General features: G+C 37.7%; 1 protein-coding gene across 2 annotated transcripts in view; it reads left to right on the forward strand.

The window, feature by feature from the left end:
- camkmt (calmodulin-lysine N-methyltransferase) overlaps positions 1-27,500 on the forward strand; it is a 483,770-nt gene that overhangs the window by 264,051 nt on the left and 192,219 nt on the right. For both annotated transcript variants that reach the window (XR_009827287.1, XM_062059074.1), the window contains exons 6-8: positions 5,903-5,966; positions 14,088-14,154; positions 26,638-26,712. Coding sequence is in view for 1 of the 2 variants with exons in the window: in XM_062059074.1 (XP_061915058.1) it covers positions 5,903-5,966; positions 14,088-14,154; positions 26,638-26,712 (206 nt within the window). In the remaining variant the exon portion in view is untranslated. The remainder of the gene's footprint in view (positions 1-5,902; positions 5,967-14,087; positions 14,155-26,637; positions 26,713-27,500) is intronic.

The raw sequence follows: 27,500 nt of genomic DNA on the forward strand, positions 1-27,500 counted from the left end.
CCAGAAGCAGTGTGCACGTAGGAAAATTTTTTTTTTTTCATAAATCAGGCAAAAATACAAATAAACAGAAAAGAGTGCCGATAGCACGAGAAGCTATAGTGAAGCTTAAAGACCTACTGAAACCCACTACTACCGACCACGCAGTCTGATAGTTTATATATCAATGATGAAATCTTAACATTGCAACACATGCCAATACGGCCGGGTTAACTTATAAAGTGCAATTTTAAATTTCCCGCGAAACTTCCGGTTGAAAACGTCTCGGTATGATGACGTGTGCGCATGACGTCACGGAGTGAACGGAAGTATTCGGACCCCATTGGATACAATACAAAAAGCTCTGTTTTCACCACATAATTCCACAGTATTCTGGACATCTGTGTTGGTGAATCTTTTGCAATTTGTTTAATGAACAATGAAGACTGCAAAGAAGAAAGCTGTAGGTGGGATCGGTGTATTAGCGGCGGACTACAGCAACACAACCAGGAGGACTTTGAGATGGATAGCAGACGCGCTACCCGCCGACCTCACCTTGACTTCCTCCGTCTCCGGGCCGCCGACCGCATCTATGATCGGGTGAAGTCCTTCGTCGATCGCTGGAACGCAGGTGAGCACGGGTGTTGATGAGCAGATGAGGGCTGGCTGGCGTAGGTGGATAGCTAATGTTTTTAGCATAGCTCTGTCGAGGTCCCGTAGCTGAGTTAGCTTCAATGGCGTCGTTAGCAACAGCATTGTTAAGATTCGACAGGCTGGAAAGCATTAACCGTGTAGTTACATGTCCATGGTTTAATAGTATTGTTGATTTTCTGTCTATCCTTCCAGTCAGGGGTTTATTTATTTTGTTTCTATCTGCATTTAAGCACGATGCTATCACGTTAGCTCCGTAGCTAAAGAGCTTCGCCGATGTATTGTCGTGGAGATAAAAGTCACTGTGAATGTCCATTTCGCGTTCTCGACTCTCATTTTCAAGAGGATATAGTATCGGAGGGGGTTTAAAATACAAATCCGTGATTCACAATAGAAAAAGGAGAAAGTGTGGAATCCAATGAACCCTTGTACCTAAGTTACGGTCAGAGCGAAAAAAGATACGTCCTGCACTGCACACTAGTCCTTCACTCTCACGTTCCTCATCCACAAATCTTTCATCCTCGCTCAAATTAATGGGGTAATCGTCGCTTTCTCGGTCCGAATCGCTCTCACTGCTGGTGTAAACAATGGGGACATGTGAGGAGCCCTTCAACCTATGACGTCACGCTACTTCCGGTAGGGGCAAGGCTTTTTTTATCAGCGATCAAAAGTTGCGAACTTTATTGTCGATGTTCTCTACTAAATCCTTTCAGCAAAAATATGGCAATATCGCGAAATGATCAAGTATGACACATAGAATGGATATGCTATCCCCGTTTAAATTTTAAAAAATCATTTCAGTAGGCCTTTAAGCACCGGAACAAGAATCAAAAGGTATCCAACGTAACTCGTAGCGAGAAGCAAACAAAACAGCCAGAGCTAGTGTGGCGAGAGGCAAGAATAAATAGGTCTCTGATTAGTAACCGGGAGCAGGTGAGCGTCCCAACCACTAACCAGAGGCAGGTGAACATAATCAGCACCCATGGCAACAAGGAACAGCTGAAACAGAACTAAAGGAAACTTACACAAAACAGGATCATAACAACTTACTCATGAACAAACACTCGAACAACATTTGTCACTCATTCACAGGCAAACTCACTCATGAACAAACGCTCAAACAAACTTTGTCACTCATTCACAAACAAATGTATCATTGAACAAACGCTCAAACAAACTTTATCTCTCATTCACAAACAAACTTACTAATGAACACACAATTAATCGAACTTGCTCACTCACTCACAAACAAACGTACTCAGGAAGAAAGCAACAACAATAAGTCATTGTGTTGCAGTATATGCATGTATGCAATGTACGGTGTCCTTCAGTGTCGAGAAAGGCGCCTATTAACTAAAAAAACGATTCACGACTGCACTGCATTACCTTTATATTTATACATTTCTATGCCTAGCAATGTTATCTTTGCCAAAGTGGTCTTTTGGATGCAGTTGCTTTACTAAACCCATTAGACCAGGGGTGTCAAACTCAATTTAGCTCAGGGGCCGCATGGAGGAAAATCTATTCCCAAGTGGGCCTTAATGGTAAAATCATGGCATGATAACTTAAAAATAAAGACAACTCCAGGTTGTTTTCTTTGTTTTACTTTGGCCAAAAATAGAACAAGCACATTATGAAAAGGTACAAATCACAAATAATCCTCTGGACAAAACACCTCAAGTTTGTTGAAAATTCTGAGGAAATTGGCGCAGCTTCAAAAACACAACGAGCTTAGACTTCGTCTCAGTGTATCGACAAAGCCAGGATTAAACTTTAAGTCACAGTCTTTCTGGGATTGAATCCAGTGCTAACTCAACAACCGATAAGAAACAGAGGTAAAAACTATTCAAAAGGGTTATGTTCACTTTTCTTGTGTTTGACAGAGACATTTTTGGGCGACAAGGGTGCCAAATGACGATGTGTTCAAAACAGAAGACATAAAACGTAAGGTTTTAAGTTTCCTGTGGGTCGAGGAGGAGGAGCAACAGTCACCCTTTACTGTGTACCCCTTGCTTGGCCCCGGTATAAACTGTTTGCTTGCCTAACAGAATTGCTATTGTGACATCCAGTGGACACATTTAGAACAGCAGTTTCTTTCTTTCTTAAAAAAAAAAAAAAAAGCAGCTAATTTTTGTACTTGGCAAACTCATCACGTTTGACACTCCTGCATTAGACCGTGCAGGTGTACCTAATCAACTATCCGGTGAGTAGCAAAAACACATTTTATAAATAAATAGAACAAAAAACACGAACAGTCACACACTGTAGTTAGAAGTACATATTACAACATAAACATAAAAACACAAAATGGGTAAAAAAAAAAAAAAAAAAAGTTTGGTAACACTGTAGTATGCGGAACATATTCACTATTAATTAGTTGCTTATTAACATGCAAATTAGTAACATATTGGCTCTTAATTAGTCATTATTAAGTACTTGTTAAAGTTAAAGTACCAATGATTGTCACAAACACACTAGGTGTGGCGAAATGATTCTCTGCATTTGACCCATCACCCTTAATCACCCCCTGGGAGGTGAGGGGAGCAGTGAGCAGCAGCGGTGGCCACGCCCGGGAATCATTTTAGTCAGGGGTGTCCAAACTTTTTCTTTTGAGGGCCGCACACGAAAAAAATTAAAGCATGTGGGGGCCATTTTTATATTTTTCATTTTCAAATCATAATAAAATATATAAATATAAAGGGTGTCAGTCATTAAAATGTAAAAAAAATAAGCCAAATTATTATTTTTTTATTTTATTTAAACGCTTAAAGTAAATCTCTATATCAACATCAGGTTGATATAACGTTAAAAAAAAAGGTTTTATGCTTTTTCTGTCAAAGACAACTTTGTTTTTTATAGTAAAACTGAAATATGCAGTATTTTCCCCACCGCCCAAAACATTCAGAAAGCAATGTTTGATGTGAAGTAATTGAAACCCTAAAAAGATCAATAATGCAGGACACCATTGATTTTAATTCATTATTGTTTTTGATCAATCGCAGTGAAAAGATAAATAAAATATCATTAAATATATTTGGGATCCAAAAGGTCCCCTACTCATAAAGTGATACATTTTTATCATATATTTGTTTTACTTTCAACACTTAAATTACGAGATCAAATTCAGATATATCTGTCCTGTTTGTTTTATGCTCTTCTGTCAAAGAAAACATTGTTTTTATATGGCAACCACACAATATATGCAATATTTTCCACATAAAACATTTTAAAGCGAAATATTTGAAGTAATTGGAACCTTGAATAGGTCAATAATTGATTATAACATTGAATGTATATATTTTTTTTTGAGCAATGGCAAAAAAAGCAAAATAAAGAAAGACAAAAGAAAAACAAACAGCCTGCATGGCAGCTTTGTGTCAACATTGCGACTTTTCCTCTTTAGATTTCACCTCATTCCACTTTTTTTAATGTTTATTTTAAATTTTTGCAACAGCATTTCCAGAATGTGTGGCGGGCCGCTAAACAATTAGCTGCGGGCCGCACTTTGGACACCCCTGATTTTAGTGATTTAACCCCCAATTCCAACCCTTGATGCTGAGTGCCTTATTCTGCATGGCCTTAAGTAAGTAAGTAAGTAAGCCATTAACTAAGAGTCTTCCCTCAATAACCTCAGAATTATTGCTTATTAGTAACCCTAACCCAAACCCTAACCCTTATATGTTCCCCAAGTGTCCAAATAACTCTAAATTAAGTCTTTGTTACTTAGAATACGTTCCCCATACTAAAGTGTTAATAAATGCTTCAGTAAAGCTATTTAAAAAAAAGTACAGTGCCCATTAGAAACAGCTTCTCGATCCTTTAAAATGGCCGTAAATTCCCCCAAAGTGATCAGTACAGGCAGCCTCAGATCCTTTTGTAATTCATTCCATGAACATGGAGCAGCAAATCTGATGGTTTTAGGAACCAACACGCCAAGGATGTCATGTGACCTTAAACTGTGGCGACTGGAGTCTCGACACGTAAACAGTGGACCCTGACTTAAACAAGTTGAAAAATGGCGTTACCATTTAGTGATCAATTGTACGGAATATGTACTGTACTGTGCAATCTACTAATACAAGTTTCAATCAGTCAATCAATGGGGACGGCGTGGCGCGTTTGGGTTCCTGGTTCAATCCCCACCTTCTACCAACCTCGTCATGTCCGTTGTGTCCTTGAGCAAGACACCTCACCCTTGCTCCTGATGGGTCGTGGTTAAGGCCTCGCATGGCGGCTCCCACCATCAGTGTGTGAAAGTGTGTGTGAATGGGTGAATGTGGAAATAGTGTCAAAAGCGCTATACAAATGCAACCCATTTATAAAAGAACATAAATAAGGGGGGAACCAGACCAAAAAGTGATTTATATATTTCAAAAAAAAAAAACACTGCTCCTACCGTTGCCATGGTTGGCTTTCCTGCATCTTTCAGCTGAACGCTTCAGCCTGGAGGTCACTTCCTGCTGTGGAGCAGATGGCGGGACACACGTCGCTCTGTGGGGACCCCAACCCAGCACACACACACACACCTGCAGGCCTTAAACATGTGTGAAAGCATGCATGAGTATATGAATATTGTGTGTGTCCTACATGCTTCACATTTGACTCGTGTTATTGTGTGTGACAGATGACACTAACTTCGCTCTAACACTAAACCTGACATAAAATGAGTGATATTTTTTTCTTTTAAAGACGTGAAAAGGGGTTATGGTTAAGCGCACACCTTTTTATCTGTATTTGCGACGCACACAATGTGCAGCACAAAGCTCCTCTTTCCATCCTCCCTCTCTCTCTCTCTCTCTCCGGCAGTCTGCGCCGCAAAGTTATATGAAGGGCATCAGGCAGGCCCGGCGAGCCGAGCGCAGAGTGACAGCGGCAAACGGAGTGATGGCTCGGCCCGATAAACAGCCGGCGTCAAATGAAAAGGCTCAGCGCTTGCCATCATCCCCCTGTCACAATGCAATTACTGAACAGAGTGATAGCAAGATAGCAGCCCCCACCGCTCGCCACCGTGATAAAAGTATTGACTGATTTGATTGAATGATTAAAATAATGCAGACATAGAAATAGGCTGAAGATAGAGAGAGAGAGAGAGAGTGGGAGGGAAAATGGCGGGCGAGGAGGGCCCGGTTGGCTATAAGAGCGGCGTTCTTGCAGATATGTCATTATGTGTGTTCTGATGTTTGCCTCCTCTGAGGTCTTCCTTCTCCTGGCTTTTTGTTTTGTGTGCTTTTTTATTTTTTTTGCTCCATGTTGTTTCATTTCTGCTTCTTGGCAGGTTGCCGTTTGTGCAGACGTGAAGGAAGTTCTGCTATCAGACGGGAATGAGATGTCCATTCAGAGTATCCTTTCATCCAATGCCGGGATTCTTCTTCCTTTCGGCGCTTTTGATGCATTTAAAGCAGCGCTGGAAACGTGACACTAAATACTACTTCATTGAGCATTACGCACAATCAATGTAATGTGGCGACGATCAATAGGACACGAGGGTTGCAAATACACGGGGGGGAAAATAATCAGATCATTCGGCCGACGGTTTAGCATTGATGACGTCACGTTTTGCACAATTGAACTAGTCTGAAAAGGAGTAGGAAGATATCGAGCTTATTTCATCATAACCATGCCCTATGACTTCCTCTCTTTATCATGTTCACACGTTACCATTAAAGTTAATGAGAGTTTTTAGTAAGGAATTGACATTTGGCTTTAAATCACCAATCTGTAATTAAATCGATTAAAAATATTTAAGGTATGAAACACAAAATAAGTCAAGATCTAGCCATAATATTCTAAGTATGGTAGGAAGGGGAGTGGTGGTTTACCTGACACATGAAACGTAACGAATTGGGGTGGCGCACTATCCACTTTAGCCACCAGACGGCAGTAGAGCGTTGAATATCTTAAAGTGTGTTTTGCGGCAATTCCAACTTTGACCACAGCGTCAGTTGCTATGTCGAGCTTTCCATCGTTTTCCATCGTTATGTGGGTAACCCCCCCCCTAGAGGGGGGGGGGGTTACCCACATATGCGGTCCTCTCCAAGGTTTCTCATAGTCATTCACCGACGTCCCACTGGGGTGAGTTTTTCCTTGCCCGTATGTGGGCTCTGTACCGAGGATGTCGTTGTGGCTTGTACAGCCCTTTGAGACACTTGTGATTTAGGGCTATATAAATAAACATTGATTGATTGATTGATTTTCAGCAGACTGCATTGCAAAATGATTAACCCCTGACCTTTCACTTGGTAACTTGCAAGCTCTCGGCTTTGACTCATTCCCCATTACTCCATCAGTTCAGACCAATTCAGATTATTTATTTGAGCTACAAAAAAAACAATAAACAATACATACACATATGTATATAAGTGTAATGTATGTATATATATATATATATATATATATATATATATATATATATATATATATATATATATATATATATATATATATATATATATATATATATATATGTATATATATGTATATATATATGTATATACAGTATATGTACATACATATATGTATATATATATATATATATATATATATATATATATATATATATATATATATATATATATATACATATATGTATATGTTCAGCAGCTGAGATAGGCTCCAGCCACCCCTGCGACCCTGAGAGGGACAAGCGGTAGAATTGGATTGGTGTGTGTATATATATATATGTGTAAATGCATACATATATATATATATATATATATATATATATATATATATATATATATATATATATATATATATATATATATATATATATATATATATATATATATATATATATATATATATCTGTGTATGTATATATATATGTGTGTATGTATATATGTGTATGTTTATATAGGTATGTATGTATATATATGTATGTTTGTATGTATATATATATATATATATATATATATATATATATATATATATATATATATATATATGTATATACATGTATGTATGCATATATGTATTTATATGTCTATGCGCATATATATGTATATATACTGTACATATATGTATATATGTTAATGTATATATATATATATATATATATATATATATATATATATATATATATATATATATATATATATATATATATATATATATATATATATTATATATATATTATATATATAGGGGCGGCGTGGCGAAGTTGGTAGAGTGGCTGTGTCAGCAATCGGAGTGTTGCTGGTTACTGGGGTTCAATCCCCACCTTCTACCATCCTAGTCACGTCCGTTGTGTCCTTGGACAAGACACTTCACCCTTGCTCCTGATGGGTGCTGGTTAGCGCCTTGCATGGCAGCTCCCGCCATCAGTGTGTGAATGTGTGTGTGAATGTGGAAATACTGTCAAAGCGCTTTGAGTACCTTGAAGGTAGAAAAGCGCTATACAAGTATAACCCATTTATCATTTATCATTATTTATATACATGTGTATATATGTACACATATCTATACATATTTTTGAATTTGTAAATTGTATTGTTTTTATTTTTGTGATTAAAAATTAGGGTAATTTTAAAAATAAAAAAAATTGGTACTATAGTCTTAATTTTATTTACAGTCTAAAACTGATATAATAATAAGAATATTAATAATGATAATATTAATGATAAATATACAACTCATCTATACATAGTGTATCACTTACTAAAACACTATAGTATTAACAACATGAAATTGTTTAAAAAAAAAACATCATATACTGTAAAGACATTTCTCAATTATTTTACATTGGTATATACAGCATATTTATATTATATTATATCATTATATTTAATTTGAAAGCTGTTAGCTTTGGCCTGCACCCTTTTTCTCCACCATTTGTGAACATTTGTGAATTCAAACTATTAAAGTGTTTAATATTTATATTTTTGCCTGTTCATGTTTAAAAAATGTAATTAATTAGAATAAATCAAAGATTTTAAAAAATGCAACTTGTTTTTATTCAGTTTTTCTCATTTTATTTGCAGTCCCAAACTGATAACACAATCGTGTATAATCAAACAAATATATATTAACAAAGGAAATCGAAGGTAGCTGTCAATTAGTTCTTTGTGAGAAAGAAAACAATGCACAATAATCATCTGTTACAATATCAAATCCAAGTTCTCACGCCAGCAAATGAATGCGTAGGACCGATTTTAATCTTTTTCTGTCTCTATTCCATATTTAAGCTCATTATGTGATACTACGTTTTAATGCTGCAGTCCATTACTGTAGGTTGGGCTTACTTTCCCATCCACTTGACACCATTTTTCTAATGTTTCATTCATTATGTTGCATTCTCCCCGCCCTCCCATTTCATTCATGGAGCAGCTGCGTCCACAAACAAGAAAAATAAGTTTTGACTGTCAAAAAGCAAAACAGGAAACGTCGCAAAAGTGCCATTTCTTCCCCATTGACCCGAACGTCCATATTTAGCCGGGCTCACAATACCTCTCCATGTCCGCGCTCGTCCACTGACCACAGTGAGAGCCAACAATAACACTGTGGAGACTCCAACGTGCGCATGAACAATGCACCATTGACCCGCCCGCCTAAACACGCACAGAAATGACGGGATTTTTGCCCAAATGCGAGTGTTTGAGGCTACGGCGGAAAGAGACGCGTGTGAATGGAGGACATTTATCAAGACGACACAAGTTTTGACACACACACTCCAATAAAAGAATGATGGCTGATGAGTAGAATGCAAGGGCCCCTTGGTTAGTTTGTGTTTTAAAAAGGTCCCATTGGAAATAATGTAAATAGAAAATAGTCTGTTACAGGGTCAAACCCTCAAAATCGTACCAAAACAAGTGGTTTATTTTATTACTAAATGAAAATAAAACTACTCTACTTTTGATGCGCACCTATTTAACTTGCATTCATGGTTTTTCATAGTGTCAAAGTGTAAAAAGAACTTAACCACGATAAGTTAAGAGTGTATTGCGCTAACCACTAATCTAACTTTGCAGTCTAATGTTAGCCATGATGTACTGAGCAGCCAGGACACACACTGTATGGGTGGTGCCCCTGTTCTATGGTTATCGTCACACTCTTCCTTTACTTTTCTATGGAGTGAGATTACAAAAAAAAATTTTTTTAAAGGTCGACAATTTGTATTATATAGTCATTTAGAGGCTTAACTGAGTTTTGGTGCAACTTTAGTGGCTTTTTGTCTCACAATTGTACCACTGGTTCCACTGCGGTGGCTTTAACCGTTCACCTTTTTACCTCTCTCTCTGTGTGTGTGCGTGTGTGTGTGTGTGTGTGTGTGTGTGTGTGGGTGTGTGTGTGTGTGTGGGTGTGTGTGTGTGTGTGTGTTGACCTCTCCCCCCGCGGTGTGCTGCTGATGAGATTACAGTAAGCCGCTGTGTCGTCGCCATGCACAACACTCTGATGCACAGGTGTGTGTAATAGTGTTCAAATGTGTCCTAACCTACATCCTGTGAGTGTGTGTGTGTGTGTGTGTGTGTGTGTGTGTGTGTGTGTGTGTGTGTGTGTGTGTGTGTGTGTGTGTATGTGTCTCTCTATCAGGGAGGCCTCTTTGGTTTTGGATTGACTCTCAAACTATCAATCCATATATCCACCCTGCTCTCTCTCTCTCTCTCTCTCTCTCTCTCTCTCTCTCTCTCTCTCTCTCTCTCTCTCTCTCTCTCTCTCTCTCTCTCTCTCTCTCTCTCTCTCTCTCTCTCTCTCTCGCTCTCTCTCTCTCCCTCTGCCCTTTCCGTGCCTCTCTCGCCGGACGTCTTTGTCGATTGGATTTGTCTCTTGTCAGGCTTTAAAGACAAGCAAATCCTAATTGAATTGCAGTGCAACTCCACAGGCCAGTGTATTAATAGACAACTTGACATCAATCGCCCTGTCTCTGTTGTGTGTGTGTGTGTGTGTGTGTGTGTGTGTGTGTGTGTGTGTGTGTGTGTGTGTGTGTGTGTCTCTCTCTCTCTCTCTCTCTCTGCGGTTAAAAGCCTTTCAATTGATCCAGTGATGGGGGGGGGGGGGGAGAGACATACAGTATTTGACCTCGGCCTCCTTTTAAAGTTGCGTTGATGGTGTACCTAATGTTTTGGCCGACAAGTGCATTCCAGGGTACAATGTGGCCAAACTCAAGGCCCAAGACCAGACCAGATGTGGAAATAATGTACGGCAATAATAAATAAACCCATTGAATGAGAAAGTGTGTCCAAACTTTTGGCCTGTACTATATATATATATATATATATATATATATATATATATATATATATATATATATATATATATATATATATATATATATATATATATATATATATATATATATATATATATATATATATATATATATATGTATGTATACAGTACAGGCCAAAAGTTTGGACACACCTTCTCATTCAATGGGTTTTCTTTATTTTCATGACTATTTACATTGTAGATTGTCACTGAAGGCATCAAAACTATGAATGAACACATGTGGAGTTATGTACTTAACAAAAAAAGGTGAAATAACTGAAAACATGTTTTATATTCTAGTTCCTTCAAAATAGCCACCCTTTGCTCTGATTATTGTTTCGCACACTCTTGGCATTCTCTCGATGAGCTTCAAGAGGTAGTCACCTGAAATGGTTTTCACTTCACAGGCGTGCTTGAAGCTCATCGAGAGAATGCCAAGAGTGTGCAAAACAGTAATCAGAGCAAAGGGTGGCTATTTTGAAGAAACTAGAATATAAAACATGTTTTCAGTTATTTCACCTTTTTTTTGTTAAGTACATAACTCCACATGTGTTCATTCATAGTTTTGATGCCTTCAGTGACAATCTACAATATAAATTGTCATGAAAATAAAGAAAACCCATTGAATGAGAAAGTGTGTCCAAACTTTTGGCCTATACTGTATATAAATATATATATATATATATATATATATATATATATATATATATATATATATATATATATGATGCTTTTCTTATTTTTAATTTGCTGAATTTAGCTAAATGTTAAAATTTTTGGAATACCTAAATTCAGTAACTATTTAAAAAAAGATTAAAACGTATATAATTACACAAGAATATATATACTGTATATATATTTTTTAAACTATTTTTGGTATTTATTGTGATAGCAAAGAAACAATCCACACCTTGTTTGTTAGGGCTTGTTAGGGTATGTAAACAATTGTACTTGTATGGCTATTTTACAACCAGGCATTAGCATAACTGTTGTTAGCAATTAATGTGTTGTTTTTGTCATGTATATGTAAAGTACTATTTGCCTTAATGTTGTACAAAGTGTTTTTGTATTTTTAGAAGAAAACAGGACAACTATTCAGAGCAGTTAATGAGGATTTTGATAAACAAAACTGAAAAAAATAAAATAATAATAATTAATTTAAGTTTAAGTCGGGACTTTGGGAAGGCCATTCTAAAACCGAATTCTAGCCTGATTTAGCCATTCCTTTACCACTTTTGACGTGTGTTTCTGGTATTGTTGGAACACCCATCTCCGCCCAAGACCCAACTTCCGGGCTGATGATGTTAGGTTGTTCTGAAGAATTTGGAGGTAATCCTCCTTTGTCATTGTCCCATTTACTCTCTGTAAAGCACCAGTTCCATTGGCAGCAAAACAGGCCCAGAGCATAATACTACCACCACCATGCTTGACGGTAGGTGTGGTGTTCCTGGGATTAAAGGCCTCACCTTTTCTCCTCCAAACATATTGCTGGGTATTGAGGCCAAACAGCTCAATTTTGGTTTCATCTGACCACATACCTTTCCTCCAGAAGGTCTTATCTTTGTCCATGTGATGTAAAATGAAACAAAAATTGAGCTGTTTGGCCACACTCACTGACGCCTCATTTAAAGATTAAAGATTAAAGTACCAATGATTGTCACACACACACTAGATGTGGTGAAATGTGTCCTCTGCATTTGTCCCATCCCCTTGGGGAGCAGTGGGCAGCAGCGGCGCCGCGCCCGGGAATCATTTTGGTGATTTAACCCCCAACTCCAACCCTTTGTTGCTGAGTGCCAAGCAGGGAGGTTATGGGTCCCATTTTTATAGTCTTTGGTATGACTCGGCTGGGATTTGAACTCCAACCTACCGATCTCAGGGCGGACACTCTAACCACTAGGCCACTGAGATTAGCCATTGTGTGTTACACGTTAACACCAGCATGTATCTGTAAGGCAAGGCAAGGCAACTTTATTTATATAGCACGTTTACAACAATTTTAAAATTGGACTAACGTGCTTTACAGGTTAAAAAGCATAGAGAGAAAAAACAAACAAAGAACATAAACAATGCATAAGCTAAACAAGATAGTGCAAAAGCAATACGGTGAAAGGGTTCGAATAAAAAGTAAAATTGTAAGATAAAAATAATGAAATAATAAAAGTGCGACAAATTGAATGAAAAACTGAAGTGAAGGGGGGAGTGGACTAGAAATGGTGGCCTTCTGGGCGGGCTCAGCTCAGGCTAAAGGCCAGCGAGAAGAGATAGATCTTAAGAAGGGTTTTGAAGACCCCCGGGTCTTCAAAACTGAAGGCTGTTCCAGAGCTTAGGGGCGGCAACGGAGAAGGCTCTGTCCCCTCTGGTCTTTAGTCTGGATCTGGGGACCGCCAGCAGCAGTTGGTCGGCTGACCTTAGGGCTCTAAACGAGGTATGATGGTGCAGATGCTCGGTCAGGTATTGTGGGGCCAGGCCATTTAGGGATTTAAAAACAATTACAAGTAATTTAGTAGTTTGTGTACTGTAGTGTAACTGTAGTTAATTAGCCCTCAACCTAAACATATCTCAAAATGCCTGTGCTATTTTTTTATTCCCCGACAATTGATATCAAACCCCAAAGCTCGACCTCCCCGTAAATCGGACTGACTTGAAACTTCTCACACGGCCCTACAAAACCACTCACCGTGAATTCAGGGTGTTTTTGCCGAATCAGCAATGCCTTTAGGGCAGTGGTCCCCAACCACCGGGCCGATTGGTACCGGGCCACACAAGAAATTAAAAAATTTTTAAAAATTAAATTAACATAAAAAAACACAATATATACATTATATATCAATATAGATCAATACAGTCTGCAGGGATACAGTCCGTAAGCACACATGATTGTATTTCTTTATGGAATTTTTTATTTTTTTAAATTTCTTGTGCAGCCCGGTCCGTGGGACAAATTTTCAAGCGTTGACCGGTCCGCAGCTACAAAAAGGTTGGGGACCACTGCTTTAGGGTTAACATTTAAAAAAACATGGCCACCATAGAGCAATGTGTCTAATGATTATAAAACTGTTCTCTACCAACTACAGTGCCTGCTGCCCTCCTACAAGCTTGGTGAACAACATGTGAAAGTAAACACTCATCACCAACACGCGCCACAGCCTCGTGACCTTCGACATCAAAGTCTCAAAGTCGTGCACAGGAGAATGGCTTTGTCCCTTGTTTACATCAGAACGAACACTGTTGTGTCCTTGACTTTTGTCCGTCAGATGTACGCGGGATTGTCGAGAGGAACGCGCAAGAAGGAAGGTTCAGGTCAACGCACATGTCGACCAGGTGAGACCTTGCATTTTGTGACTTGTGTGCGCACAAAAGTGTGTTTGCTAACATTTCTCATGACCTCAGTCACCTTCATGCTGTGAGCAGACATCTTTCCCTACGTTGTTGCTATGGGTTTATTGTACAGTACGCACACCTCACTGTGTTTACCACCTAAGGCGGGGGTCAGCAACCCGCGGCTCTTTAGTGCTCTTAGTGGTTCCCTGGAGCATTCTTAAAAAAGCATTGAAAATGGAAAAAAGATAGGGAAAAATAGTTGTTTTTGTTTTAGTATGTTTTTTTTTTGAGGACAAACATGACGCAAACCTTCCCAATTGTTAGAAAGCCCACTGTTTAATATGTGTGTGTGTATGCTTCACTGATGAGAGTATTTGGTGAACCTACTAATTTTGGCGGTTTTTGAACTCACCATAGTGTGGACAGTGACGCAACAGTTTGTTTACATGTAAAATCTTCCACTCCTTCATTGTCTCATTTTGTCCACCAAAAGTTTTATACTGTGCGTACATGCACAAAAGTGCGCTTTGTTGATGTTATTGACTTGTTGGAGTGCTAATCAGGTATAATTGATCAGTGCATAAACGCAAGCTAATCAATGCTAACATGCTATTTAAGCTAGCTGTATGTACATATTGCATCTTTATGCCTCATTTGTAGGTATATTTGAGCTCATTTAATATCCTTTACTTGTATCTTCTTTGTATATCATTTAGTTTTGCATGTCTCATGACACATTATCTGTATGTAATATTGGCTGCATTTCAGATAGTTGTTTGTGTGCCATGTTGCAAACATTACCTAGCTTGCCAAAGATTATAATACATCTATTAAAAGAAGACAGCCTGCTGTTTCCTTTAACTTGGATACACACATCTATACCTTTGGCCATTAAAAGCTAGTAATTTCCAGGAGTTATCTGACCTTCTGAGTAGCCTCTTAACCATTACTAAAATGGTTTCTAATGTTGTAAAAATGTGTGGAATAAATATTACATTTCAACATTTCTGTCAACGACGATTTGCTTCAGCCTGCGACACTTCATTTTGATAGTAGGCTAATATAGCTGATATACAGACACTTACGTCATGTGTTGTCTTCATTATAAGACTTATATACGGCTTTTCATTTTTTGCGGCTCCAGACAGATTTGTTTTTTCTATGTTTGGTCCAATATGGCTCTGTCAACGTTTTGGGTTGCCGACCCCTGAACTAAGGTGTGTAATTGTACTAGAGGTGTGGACTCGAGTCACATGACTTGGACTCGAGTCAGACTCGAGTCATGAATTTGATGACTTTAGACTCGACTTGACAAAATGTAAAGAGACTTGCAACTCGACTTAGACTTTAACATCAATGACTTGTGACTTCACTTGGACTTGAGTCTTTTGACTTGACATGACTTGCTACTTTCCCCAAAACCTAAAGCTTAAAAAGTTATTTGGGAGCGCTCCGTAGCTTTCATTTTGTACGTGTCTGTCTATCAGCGTGTGTGCTGCGTGTCAGCGTGTGTGCTCTCAGTACAACAGCCAATCAAATTAGATCTACATTGTTTTCATCACACAGCATTCAGCCAATCAAATTGCAGGACAACCAATGAACAAGAGTTGTCAAACAACGCGCCAGTGAGAGAGATTTATACCAAAGTTGGTTTCGTTCGGGTATAAAAACTACGACTTGGTCAACAAAAAAGGAATTGCCGTATGCAAATCAAGCAGTTCGAATATTACAGACGGAGACGCAACAACTTCCAACTTCGTTCGACATTTGAAGTTGCACAAAGAAGGGTAAGTTTTGTATGTAAGATAACGTTTATTGGCTAAGTAACGTGACTTTTATTTGCTGTGTAGTTAAATCAGTGAGGCTGCAAACTCACTGCTAACGTCATAACCATAGACATCTTATAAGTAGACGCAGCATGGAGCGCTACTGCCTACAGGCGCAGACGAGACGCGGGGCCGCCATCTTGGAGTGGTGATCCGCTCCACTCAGTACAATTCATTTGGCAGGAGCAATGAACTGTCAGCGCATTTAATTCATTTTACCTCACTGAATACCACTCATTTTCACACGCTTTTTTGTCATACGTGTAGCTATGATAACGGACACATGTTTTATTATTCATAGTTTGCTTAACAGTAATATAATATTCTTATATGCTATAAGTGACCAGACGTCCGAGATCAAAACCGGGAATATAAGCCCAGAGAAGGGGGAAAAAAACGGTCAGCTATTTTTAAGTTGAAGAAACAATATAATTACGTTATATATACATGCGTATATCCTACATAAACAATGTATGAATACATTAGATATCTATATATCTTATAGACCGTATCTCTGTTGCTGCAACAGCAGAGAGTTTATTCTGTCTTGACACTTTGTATTGATACTTTGTATTACATTCTTCCCTTAAATGATCATGTTTACAGTGATTGTTATATATGTATTTTTTATGTATGTCGCTTTGGATAAAAGAGTCTGCCAAATACTTAAACATATATAAACACCTGAAAGTCTTTATATCAGCTAAAACCACCAATTTGTTTCACTGGATTCAGAATAAAACCAAATGCTGTCTTACCCAACAATGTTAGTATTTGAATATTGTTACTTGAAGACTTATTCCTGGTTACAATTATACTGTTAAGAAAGTATTGTCTTATATTTTGCCTAAAATGAGAATGCATCATAATCAGGGGCGGCTGGTGAATTTTGTTTTAGGTGGGTCTGAAAGTTTGTAAACCAAACCCCTGTAGGGGGGTCATCCTCCCCCAGAAGATTTATTTGTGATTTTCACATACATATATTGAAGATCTTTGCTCCTTCTCAACTCTGTGGTAATGTTATTTTCATAAAATACAACCAATAGTACATTAATGTTAAATCTTACTTGTGCAAAGTAATCTCCCGATTCCTATTTTCAACAGTCCGCTCATTTGAGCAGGAAAACGCTGAACACCATCTTTGTTTCTACCTGTCAACTGTGAGTTTAGGCTGCTCGCCGGCTCCTCATCACCACTTCAAGATGCAATATGCTCGCGTCACAGCAACCAATACTGCGTCTACTTATAAGATGTCTATGGTTGTAACATCATTTCAAACACAGCAATATGTTGCGTCCACTGCAGTTCGCTACCTTATTCATACTTTTTATCAAGTGATTTTTTTAAGCAGGGTTGCATGAGGTACCTACACATAACGTTACGTTAGTCAATGTATCACACACAGTAACATAACGTTAGACGGCGGTCAGCAGCACCGTGTATTTTAGCCACCTACAAAAAGACAAACATAGTCAAATAAAGGTCAGTTAAAATGTATACTATATTAAGAATATGTGTACATATTGCATAGGGCCCTGACATCTAAAAAGTACAACTCTGTTCATTGTTATGTTCATGTATTTGTTATGTTTTTCATGTGTACGCACACATAAACACACATACAGTATGAGATGAGATCAATGAGATAAGGTAAGAACAGAATAGAAACCGCTGTGGAACTAGTTACAATGCAATATGCCATGGAAATACAATGTTAACACTTTTGTACAAATAAGTACAGTTGCACTTGTTTTTGCAAATGTGTTTATTCTGTAAAGGAATGAGTTAAATGTTTAAAATTGTTTAAACTATTAAAATGACTGGTTAATAGTGCTATTATGAATTGCAATGTCAGTACTATTTTTTTTCCTGCTATTTCAAATGCACTTGTTTTGATAAATAAATACAGCGGTTTAAAAGCATACACAATCTGTGCAAAAATATTAGTCTGTGGTTAAAAGGACTTGAAAGGACTCGAAACTCAAAATGCAGGACTTGTGACTTGACTTGGGACTTGCCTGTCTTGACTCGGGACTTGACTCGAGACTTGAGGGCAAAGACTTGAGACTTACTTGTGACTTGCAAAGCAATGACTTGGTCCCACCTCTGAATTGTACTTATCTTGCAGCCATACTTTGTTCTTGGGAAAACAACAGCAGCCTTCCAATTGTTAATTTGTAATACAGTAAATACAGTGCGACCTCTCAGGGCAAACACAATCTGGGAGTTACAGTTTACGATGACAGTTTTTTCCAGAGCAAATAAGGCAAACGGAAAAAGTGCAATTCAGGGTCAAGCTGTTGCTACCATGAAATGCTGTAAAACAGTGGTTCTAAAACTTTTTTCACCAAGTACCACCTCAGAAAAACACTCGGCTCTCCAAGTACCAACATAATGACCGACATTAAAATATAGTAGCTATAAGTTTTCATTAAAAAACAAGGCAGAGGTTTTACATTGTATATTTAACAGGGGTGTCAAAAAAATAGATTTTCGAATTTGTTGCAATTTTTTTTGTCACGATTAATTGATTAAAAAAATCTCAAATCGATTCAAAAATATTTATATACATTTTTTATTTATTTTTTATTGTTTTTTTTTAAAATCCGTCCTGACCAGGCACTCAGGCAAATCGTATTGTTGATGTAGATCAGGGGCCCCCAAAATCCGGCCCACGGGAAGTCCCAAGTTTAAATAAATAAAAATTGTCCTTTCTAATCCATTTTCTACCGCTTGCTACTCCCGGTGTCTCCCTGCCGCTCAGGCAAATCATATTGTCTAAAAATGCATTTTCCCATGGATGACATCATCGCGCTCGTAGTGCCCTCTCTTTCAGTCAATTAGTGATTTAAATGATAAAAAATCGACAATGCGCCTCAGGTGCTTACCGATCTCGAAGCAATTGTATTTGGTACATGGTGTAATGAAAACTGTGACCTGTAAATGGCAGTCACACATGAGAGATACGTGTGGAAAGCAAGTTGACGCCTGTTCAATAAATGCTAGCAAGTACAGGTTAGCAAACAAGGCCAAAACTTTGATGTTTCATTGAGAATATGGAACACTACACACAGCGCTCAAAAATCTGTCACAATGTTTCGGTACGACTTCAGTAAGCTACTGACGTTGGAACGAAGAGCATTACAACTACAGTAGTCAGACGTACTGTGCTTCAACATGCGGGTATTATTATGTCATGTGTATACAAGGACCCCAAAATGGCACCTATTAGGGGACATTATCTGGGGTTTTGTTTGGCATTATTATGCAAAACCAACTTTTCTTACCTATTGGTTCCTGCTGAAGTGTATTTGGGTTCTGCATAAGTCCCAAAAATGTGCATTGATGTCAGTAGGCTCCTTTTTTTTCCTCTACCCTTTTATTGTTGGGTTTCATCCTCTGCTGTTGCCATTTTACAGTTCGAACTTATATCTGTCAGAAGCCTTTCTATGGAAGCGCTAAAAACTACCGGTAAAACAAAGATGACGGGGGGTTGGGAGACGCAGTCGAAGTGGAGGCACGTAAATAAGACCGTCCATCCTGAAGCGACTGTCAGAAAGCGGCTTGAAGATGATCTGTAAAACATAATCCATGCAACATTTTGACCAAATAACCACCATTACATGTTATGTAGACCACAAGGAAGTGTTTTTAATGTAGAAAAAAAACATAATATGACCCCTTTAATGCGCCTTATGGTCCAAAAAATACGGTAATTTAAGCATAACAATTAGAGACAGCTCTTAACTCAAAACACTCTTAAGTTGAGGTATGACTGTACTTACTGTAGTATAGTGTGTGTTTACGTTTGTGATGGGTGTCATCCAAGTGCAATAATTCTCCTTGATGGGACACCGCCATCCATGAAGTGCTAAGATTGTCCCTCTACACACACACACACACACACACACACACACACACACACACACACACACACACACACACACACACACACACACACACACACATTCTGGATATCATTTGGAATGGGGACCAAGTTTTTGGTGGAAGTGATTAACTATACACGGAAGAAGTGTGAGTACAGTGAGTGCAGTACCAGCTACAGCCCGATGAGGGGGCTGCTGTGCAAATGTCTCACACTCAAACTAACCAGTAAACATGTTTTATGGGCCAAAGCTTAAAAATCACTTAGGCATTTTCAGAATGGATCTGACTATCATTTAAAAAGGTTTCCCTTTAGGGGACCTGTTTTTTTTGTCCCCATACCGTCAGAGGTCCCCTAAAGGTGACTGTGTAAACCAGGGGTGGCCAAAGTGCGACCCGGGGGCCATTTGCGGCCCGCAGCTAATTGTTTACCGGCCTGCCACACATTCTGCAAAAATTGCAAAATTGATAATATTGCAAAAATTTTAAAAAACATTTTAAAAAAGTGGAATGAGGTGAAATCTAACAAGAAAAAGTTGCAATGTTGACACAAAGCTGTCATGCAGGCTGTTTTTTTTCTTTTGTCTTTGTTTATTTTTCTTTTTTTTGCTATGCTAAAAAAAAAAAGAAAGACTAAAAATCTATGTTAGGAATTATTACTTAAAAAATATCACTTTAAAATGTTTTATGTGGAAAAAATATCGCATATATTGTGTGGTTGCCATAAAAAAAAACATCAAAGTTTTATTTGACAAAAGAGCATAATACAAACAAAATAATAGTTCAAACGTAAAATCGACAGATATATCTGAAGTTGATCTCGTAATTTAAGTTTTAAAAGTAAAAAAAAACTAATAAAAATGTATCACTTTATGAGTGGGGGACCTTTTGGATCCCAAATATATTTAGTATGATTTCATTTAACTTTTCACTGTGATTACTCAAAAATATTAAATAATTAAAATCAATGGTGTCCTGCATTATTGATCTTTTAGGGCTCTAATTACTAAATACTGCATATTTCAGTTTTACTATAAACAACTAAGTTGTCTTTGACAGAAAAGGCATAAAACCTTTTTTTTAACATTTTTTTTACCTTATATCAACCTGAAGTTGATATAGAGATTTACTGTAAGCGTTAAATAAAAAATAATAATAATTTGACTTATTTTTTACATTTTAATGACTGAGACCCTTTATGGTCCCCGGGAGCCCTAAAGGTTAAAAAAAAAAAAAGAAATCCATATATTTGGTTAAGGTTTGAAAATGAAAAATATCAAAATGGCCCCCGCATGCTTAAATTTTTCCGTGTACGGCCCTCAGTGGAAAAGGTTTGGACACCCCTGGTGTAAACAGAGCGATGTCCCCATTAAGTAAGCATTGCCAGAACACACACACACACACACACACACACACACACACACACACACACACACACACACACACACACACACACACACACACACACACACACACACACACACACACACACACACACACACACACACACGAAAGAAAGAAAGAACTAAAATGTGTGTTTAATTGTTGTCCCGCGCGTCTCCTCCCCCTTTCGTGCATATTTGCACAAGTGGAAGACGGGTAGAAAAAGTCAACGTATAATTAAGTCACATTACTTTGATTGTTTTCCTTTCAGATTACGCCGCGCCAAAACAGGGGGCGCGGTTGCGATTGGGCGACAGGAGAGTGTCGAGGGGAGGGGCATGTGGCGTAATGGTGTTTGTGTGTGTGTGTGTGTGTGTGTGTGTGTGTGTGTGTGTGTGTGGGTGTGATTGGGACCCCCCACCGTGAATGATGATTGTGTCTCTAGCAGGGCCTAATGTTTTGTTTACAGAGTGTTAATAATGGCTAATTGATAATCCCACAATATGATAGTGTGAGCGAGTGGAGAGGAAGGAGAAAATGGCCGAGCACTTGGCATGCATGCACATTTTGCACCCTCATTAAATAATTGGACACCAAATGAATACATGGAAGTATCAGCAAGCCTTTAATATTGTCCAGAACTATGAAAAATACTTTATAAAAAGACTTATCAGGGATGTCGGTTGCTCATTTTTTATTGGCCCTCACCACATTCTATAAAATTACATTTTTACAATGGAGAGTTATATACTGTAGTTTCCAAACAATAGAGTGCACCTGTATATAAGATGCACCCACTGAATTTTAGAGAAAAAAAATCCATATATTAGCCGCAGATTTATACGCGTTGTGAATTATTTTAGTTATTTACACGGAAATATTTTTAAAAATGTTTATTTACATACCTTAATTGTTTCAAACGGTGTCTGTAACACGGCAGTAAAACGGAAGATCAAACAAAACAGAAGTCGTCGTCATGGACCCACTAGCTGCGGAAGCTAGCTCTCCAATCAGCTAAACGGACTCAATAACTCCATAATACAAAAAGAATGGCATTTTAAGTTAATAACAGACAGACACTCGTAAATGTGTTAGCATACTAGCTAATGCTAACAATGCTTTGAAAACACTCCTACAAACATCATGGGACGGTTTAGTGAGTAAGAAATGTTTTAGTTATATTGTAAAACTTACAAACATTGCTTAGAGTGATGAATGAAGAATCCATACAAGTAGAAACGCTATGGACTAAATGTATTTGTTCTTTCAATTTTGACTGAACAATGTACTGCATGCAATTGCATATCCAACCTTAATATTATCTGATCACGCAACATTATGTTATAAGAATATTTTTTTTTTTGGTTATCAAAATAAATACTTAAATATCTGCTTGTCACGTTGAGTTACGATTTGTCAGGAAAAAACGTGATAATCAAAAACTGTTGCCTATGCAAATTCTGTAATGAGGCTATTATCCATTTACAGTATATTCATATATATATATATATATATATATATATATATATATATATATATATATATATATATATATATATATATATATATATATATATATATATATATATATATATATATATATATACACTACCGTTCAAAAGTTTGGGGTCACATTGAAATGTCCTTATTTTTGAAGGAAAAGCACTGTACTTTTCAATGAAGATAACTTTAAACTAGTCTTAACTTTAAAGAAATACACTCTATACATTGCTAATGTGGTAAATGACTATTCTAGCTGCAAATGTCTGGTTTTTGGTGCAATATCTACATAGGTGTATAGAGGCCCATTTCCAGCAACTATCACTCCAGTGTTCTAATGGTACAATGTGTTTGCTCATTGGCTCAGAAGGCTAATTGATGATTAGAAAACCCTTGTGCAATCATGTTCACACATCTGAAAACAGTTTAGCTCGTTACAGAAGCTACAAAACTGACCTTCCTTTGAGCAGATTGAGTTTCTGGAGCATCACATTTGTGGGGTCAATTAAACGCTCAAAATGGCCAGAAAAAGAGAACTTTCATCTGAAACTCGACAGTCTATTCTTGTTCTTAGAAATGAAGGCTATTCCACAAAATTGTTTGGGTGACCCCAAACTTTTGAACGGTAGTGTATATATGTGTGTATTATGGTCATCTCGATACCAATATTTTGGTACCAGTACCGAAATGTATTTCGATACTTTTCTAAATAAAGGGGCCCACAAAAAATGGCATTATTGGCTTTATTTAAACAAAAAAATCTTAGGGTACATTAAACATATGTTTCTTATTGCAAGTTTGTCCTTAAATAAAATAGTGAACATACAAGACAGCTTGTCTTTTAGTAGTAAGTAAACAAACAAAGGCTCCTAATTAGTAAAATATTGTGTCATTTTCCATTCTATTATTTCGTCAAAATTATGAGGGACAAGCTGTAAAAATTGGTTATTAATCTACTTGTTCATTTACTGTTAATATCTGCTTTCCGTTTTAACATGTTCTATCTACACTTCTGTTAAAATGTAATAATCACTTATTCTTCTGTTAAGTTAAGTTAAAGTTAAAGTACCAATGATTGTCACACACACACTAGGTGTGGTGAAATTTGTCCTCTGCATTTGACCCATCCCCTTGATCACCCCCTGGGAGGTGAGGGGAGCAGTGGGCAGCAGCGTAGCCGCGCCCGGGAATCATTTTTGGTGATTTAACCCCCAATTCCAACCCTTGATGCTGAGTGCCAAGCAGGGAGGTAATGGGTCCCATTTTTATAGTCTTTGGTATGGTTATGATAAATAAATGATAAATGGGTTATACTTGTACAGCGCTTTTCTACCTCCAAGGTACTCAAAGCTCTTTGACAGTATTTCCACATTCACCCATTCACACACACATTCACACACTGATGGCGGGAGCTGCCATGCAAGGCGCTAACCAGCAGCCATCAGGAGCAAGGGTGAAGTGTCTTGCCCAAGGACACAACGGACGTGACTAGGATGGTAGAAGGTGGGGATTGAACCCCAGTAACCAGCAACCCTCCGATTGCTGGCACGGCCACTCTACCAACTTCGCCACGCCGTCCCCTGGTTGTTTGATACTTTACATTAGTTTTGGATGATATCACAAACTTGGGCATCGATCCGATACCAAGTCGTTACAGGATCATACATTGGTCATATTCAAAGTCCTCATGTGTCCAGGGACATATTTCCTGAGTTTATAAATATAATATGAATTTTTAAAAAAATAAGATTTTGTGACAATAAAAAATATTGATGTAATCATAGTAGTAATGACTAGATACGGTCTTGTATTTGGTATCATTACAATGGATGTCAGGTGTAGATCCACCCATGACGTTTGTTTACAGTGTGACACCGGTGAGCTATTGTATCCTCCTATGGTGTGTAGTAAAGCATGTTTAGCTATTCCTCATCCTGCAGGGATGATACTTGTAAGAAACTCACTTTATTTGTCTCCATGGAAGTGAGGATTAGTGATTTAGAAGAAGCTAAAACACTGCAGACTGCGGATGGACATTAGCCGCTAACTAGCTAGCCATGTCTTGAAGCACCTCTTCCTGAGGGTGTTTCAGTGTTGTAACTTCCCCTTTATCTTTAGTTTTTAAGCCAAAATGCGTCCATTCTCCCTTTTCTGTCTACACAGTGTCTGCTTGTAAGTACTCTGTGATTTTGCGCTGCCGAACATGCTCCTCTGCTCGTAAACCCAGCAATGTCATGCCAGTAACCAGTACTTTTCAAACAGTGTATAGTACCATTTTTGATTCATCACCGCAATACTATACTAGTACCGGTATACCGTACAGCCCTAATGTGTATATACATACATACATACACATATATAAAGTTCATATATCTATTATTGGTATAGTGTCAGTATTATTGTAATGTGGCCCTCAATAAAAACGAGTATGACACGCCTGCTCTCCCGCTTTTTCCTGTTATTATGTAATAAATTATGCTTGAATAATAATATAAGACTTATAAGTGTTAACTATGAAGTGAGGCAGTACCTAACTGTCATTTTTAAACTGTGTATTAAGGGTTTACCACTTAACACATATTTACCCATTTATTAAACGCGCCTTGTGTGTTTTGTCATGATTTACTTGATCTTAGGGACGAGGATTCCACCGAATCAACTTTATATTTGATTTATTTTTTTCCGACTTGGCACCATTTTTGGTGCAATTTTAATTAAGGAAAGTAACAGTAAGGGATAAGTGGTGTTTTGCTCAAGGAGTTCCCCCTACAGCAGGGGTATCCAAAGTGCGGCCCGGGGGCCATTTGTGGCCCGCAGCTAATTGTTTACCGGCCCGCCACACATTCTGGAAATGCTATTGCAAAAATTAAAAAAACATTTAAAGTGGAATGAGGCGAAATCTAACTAGAAAAAGTTGCAATGTTGACACAAAACTACCATACAGGCTTTTTTTTTTTCTTTTGTCTAGCTTTCTTTTTTCTTTTTTGCCATTGCTCAAAAAAAAAAAAAAATCAATGTTATAATGAATTATTGACCTATTCAAGGCTCCAATTATTTCAAATATTTCACTTTAAAATGTTTTATGTGGGAAATATTGCATATACTGTGTGGTAGCCATACAAAAACATCAACATTTTCTTTGACAACAGAGCATAAAACAAACAAAATAATAGTTCAAACGTAAAATCGACAGATATATCTGAAGTTGAGCTTGTAACTTAAGTGTTGAAAGTAAAAAAAAAACTAATAAAAAGGTATCACTTTCTGAGTGGGGCACCTTTTGGATCCCAAATATATTTAATGGGATTTTATTTATCTTTTCACTGTGATTACTCAAAAATAATAATGAATTAGAATCAATGGTGTCTTGCATTATTGATGTTTTTAAGGCTCTAATTACTTCACATCAAACATTGCTTTCTGAATGTTTTGGGCAGTGGGGGAAATACTGCATATTTCAGTTTTATTATAAAAAAACTAAGTTGTCTTTGACAGAAAAGGCATTAAACATTTTTGTTTTTTTAAACTTTATATCAACCTGAAGTTATATACTGTACAGATTTACTGTAAGCGTTATATAAATAAAAAAATAATAATTTGACTTGTTTTTAACATTTTAATGACTTAGACCCTTTATGGTCCCTGGGAGCCCTAAAGGTAAAAAACAAACACAATCCATATATTTTGTTATGATTTGAAAATTAAAAATATCAAAATGGCCCCCCGCATGCTTAAATTTTTCCGTGTGCGGCCCTCAGTGGAAAAGGTTTGGACAACCCTGCCCTACAGTAATGTGACGTCAATTATACGGTGAATGCAGTTGTGATGGATCCAAAGGGGGACTAATGTTGTTACCCACTTTGACCTTTGACCTGTGTGTGTGTTTCAGGGTGCTGAGGTGGGACTGTGAGACGGACATGTCATCGCTAGAAGCCCATTTTGACGTTGTCATGTGTGCAGACTGGTAGGTTCACACACACACACCTTATCTTTGCGTGGACCACTTCCCACTTTGCTGTGACAGTTTTTGCGTGGCCCCCCGCCAGGACCAGGGCCTCCCCCTCCCGCGTTCACATGCACACTTTTTGTCCGTGCGCTCCGATGGGCGCCTGCCTCCGTTTTTTGTTTTTTTTACACGAAATTGCTTCGTTTTCATGCTCGGCGTCCCGGCAAATGGACGACTTAGGCAAATTGCAAATAATTGCTCCTCGACAAGGAAGCGGACGCGACGAGAAGAAGAAAGAGTTTGAGGGGAAGATGGAGTAGGGCGAACATAAGCGTTGCTTCTCTTACATGTTGTTTGTGATACCATGCCAGACAATGCATGACGATACCACCCAAGTAACAAAGCATTTTTTCGGGACTGAGTGTACAACAGGGGTGTCAAACTCATTTTAGATGGGGGAGCCACATGGAGAAAAATCTACTCCCAAGTGGGCCGGACTGGTAAAATCACGGCACAATAACTTAAAAATAAAGACAAAATCAGTTTTCTTTGTTTAAAAATAGAACAAGCACATTCTGAAATTGTACAAATCATAATGTTGTTGGGTTTTTTTTACAATTAAATTAAAGTTAAGTTAAAGTACCAATGATTAGGTGTGGTGAGATTATCCTCTGCATTTGACCCATCACCTGTTGCGGTTAATTGTATATATACTTTCTTTGTCATTATTTATATTTTCTGAATAAATTATGTGATAACGTTCATGAGTCAACTCATTGGTCTTAATTTTCAATCTATCAAGATAA

This window comes from Entelurus aequoreus, linkage group LG09 (assembly GCF_033978785.1).
Source record: "Entelurus aequoreus isolate RoL-2023_Sb linkage group LG09, RoL_Eaeq_v1.1, whole genome shotgun sequence".
Lineage (NCBI taxonomy): Eukaryota > Metazoa > Chordata > Actinopteri > Syngnathiformes > Syngnathidae > Entelurus > Entelurus aequoreus.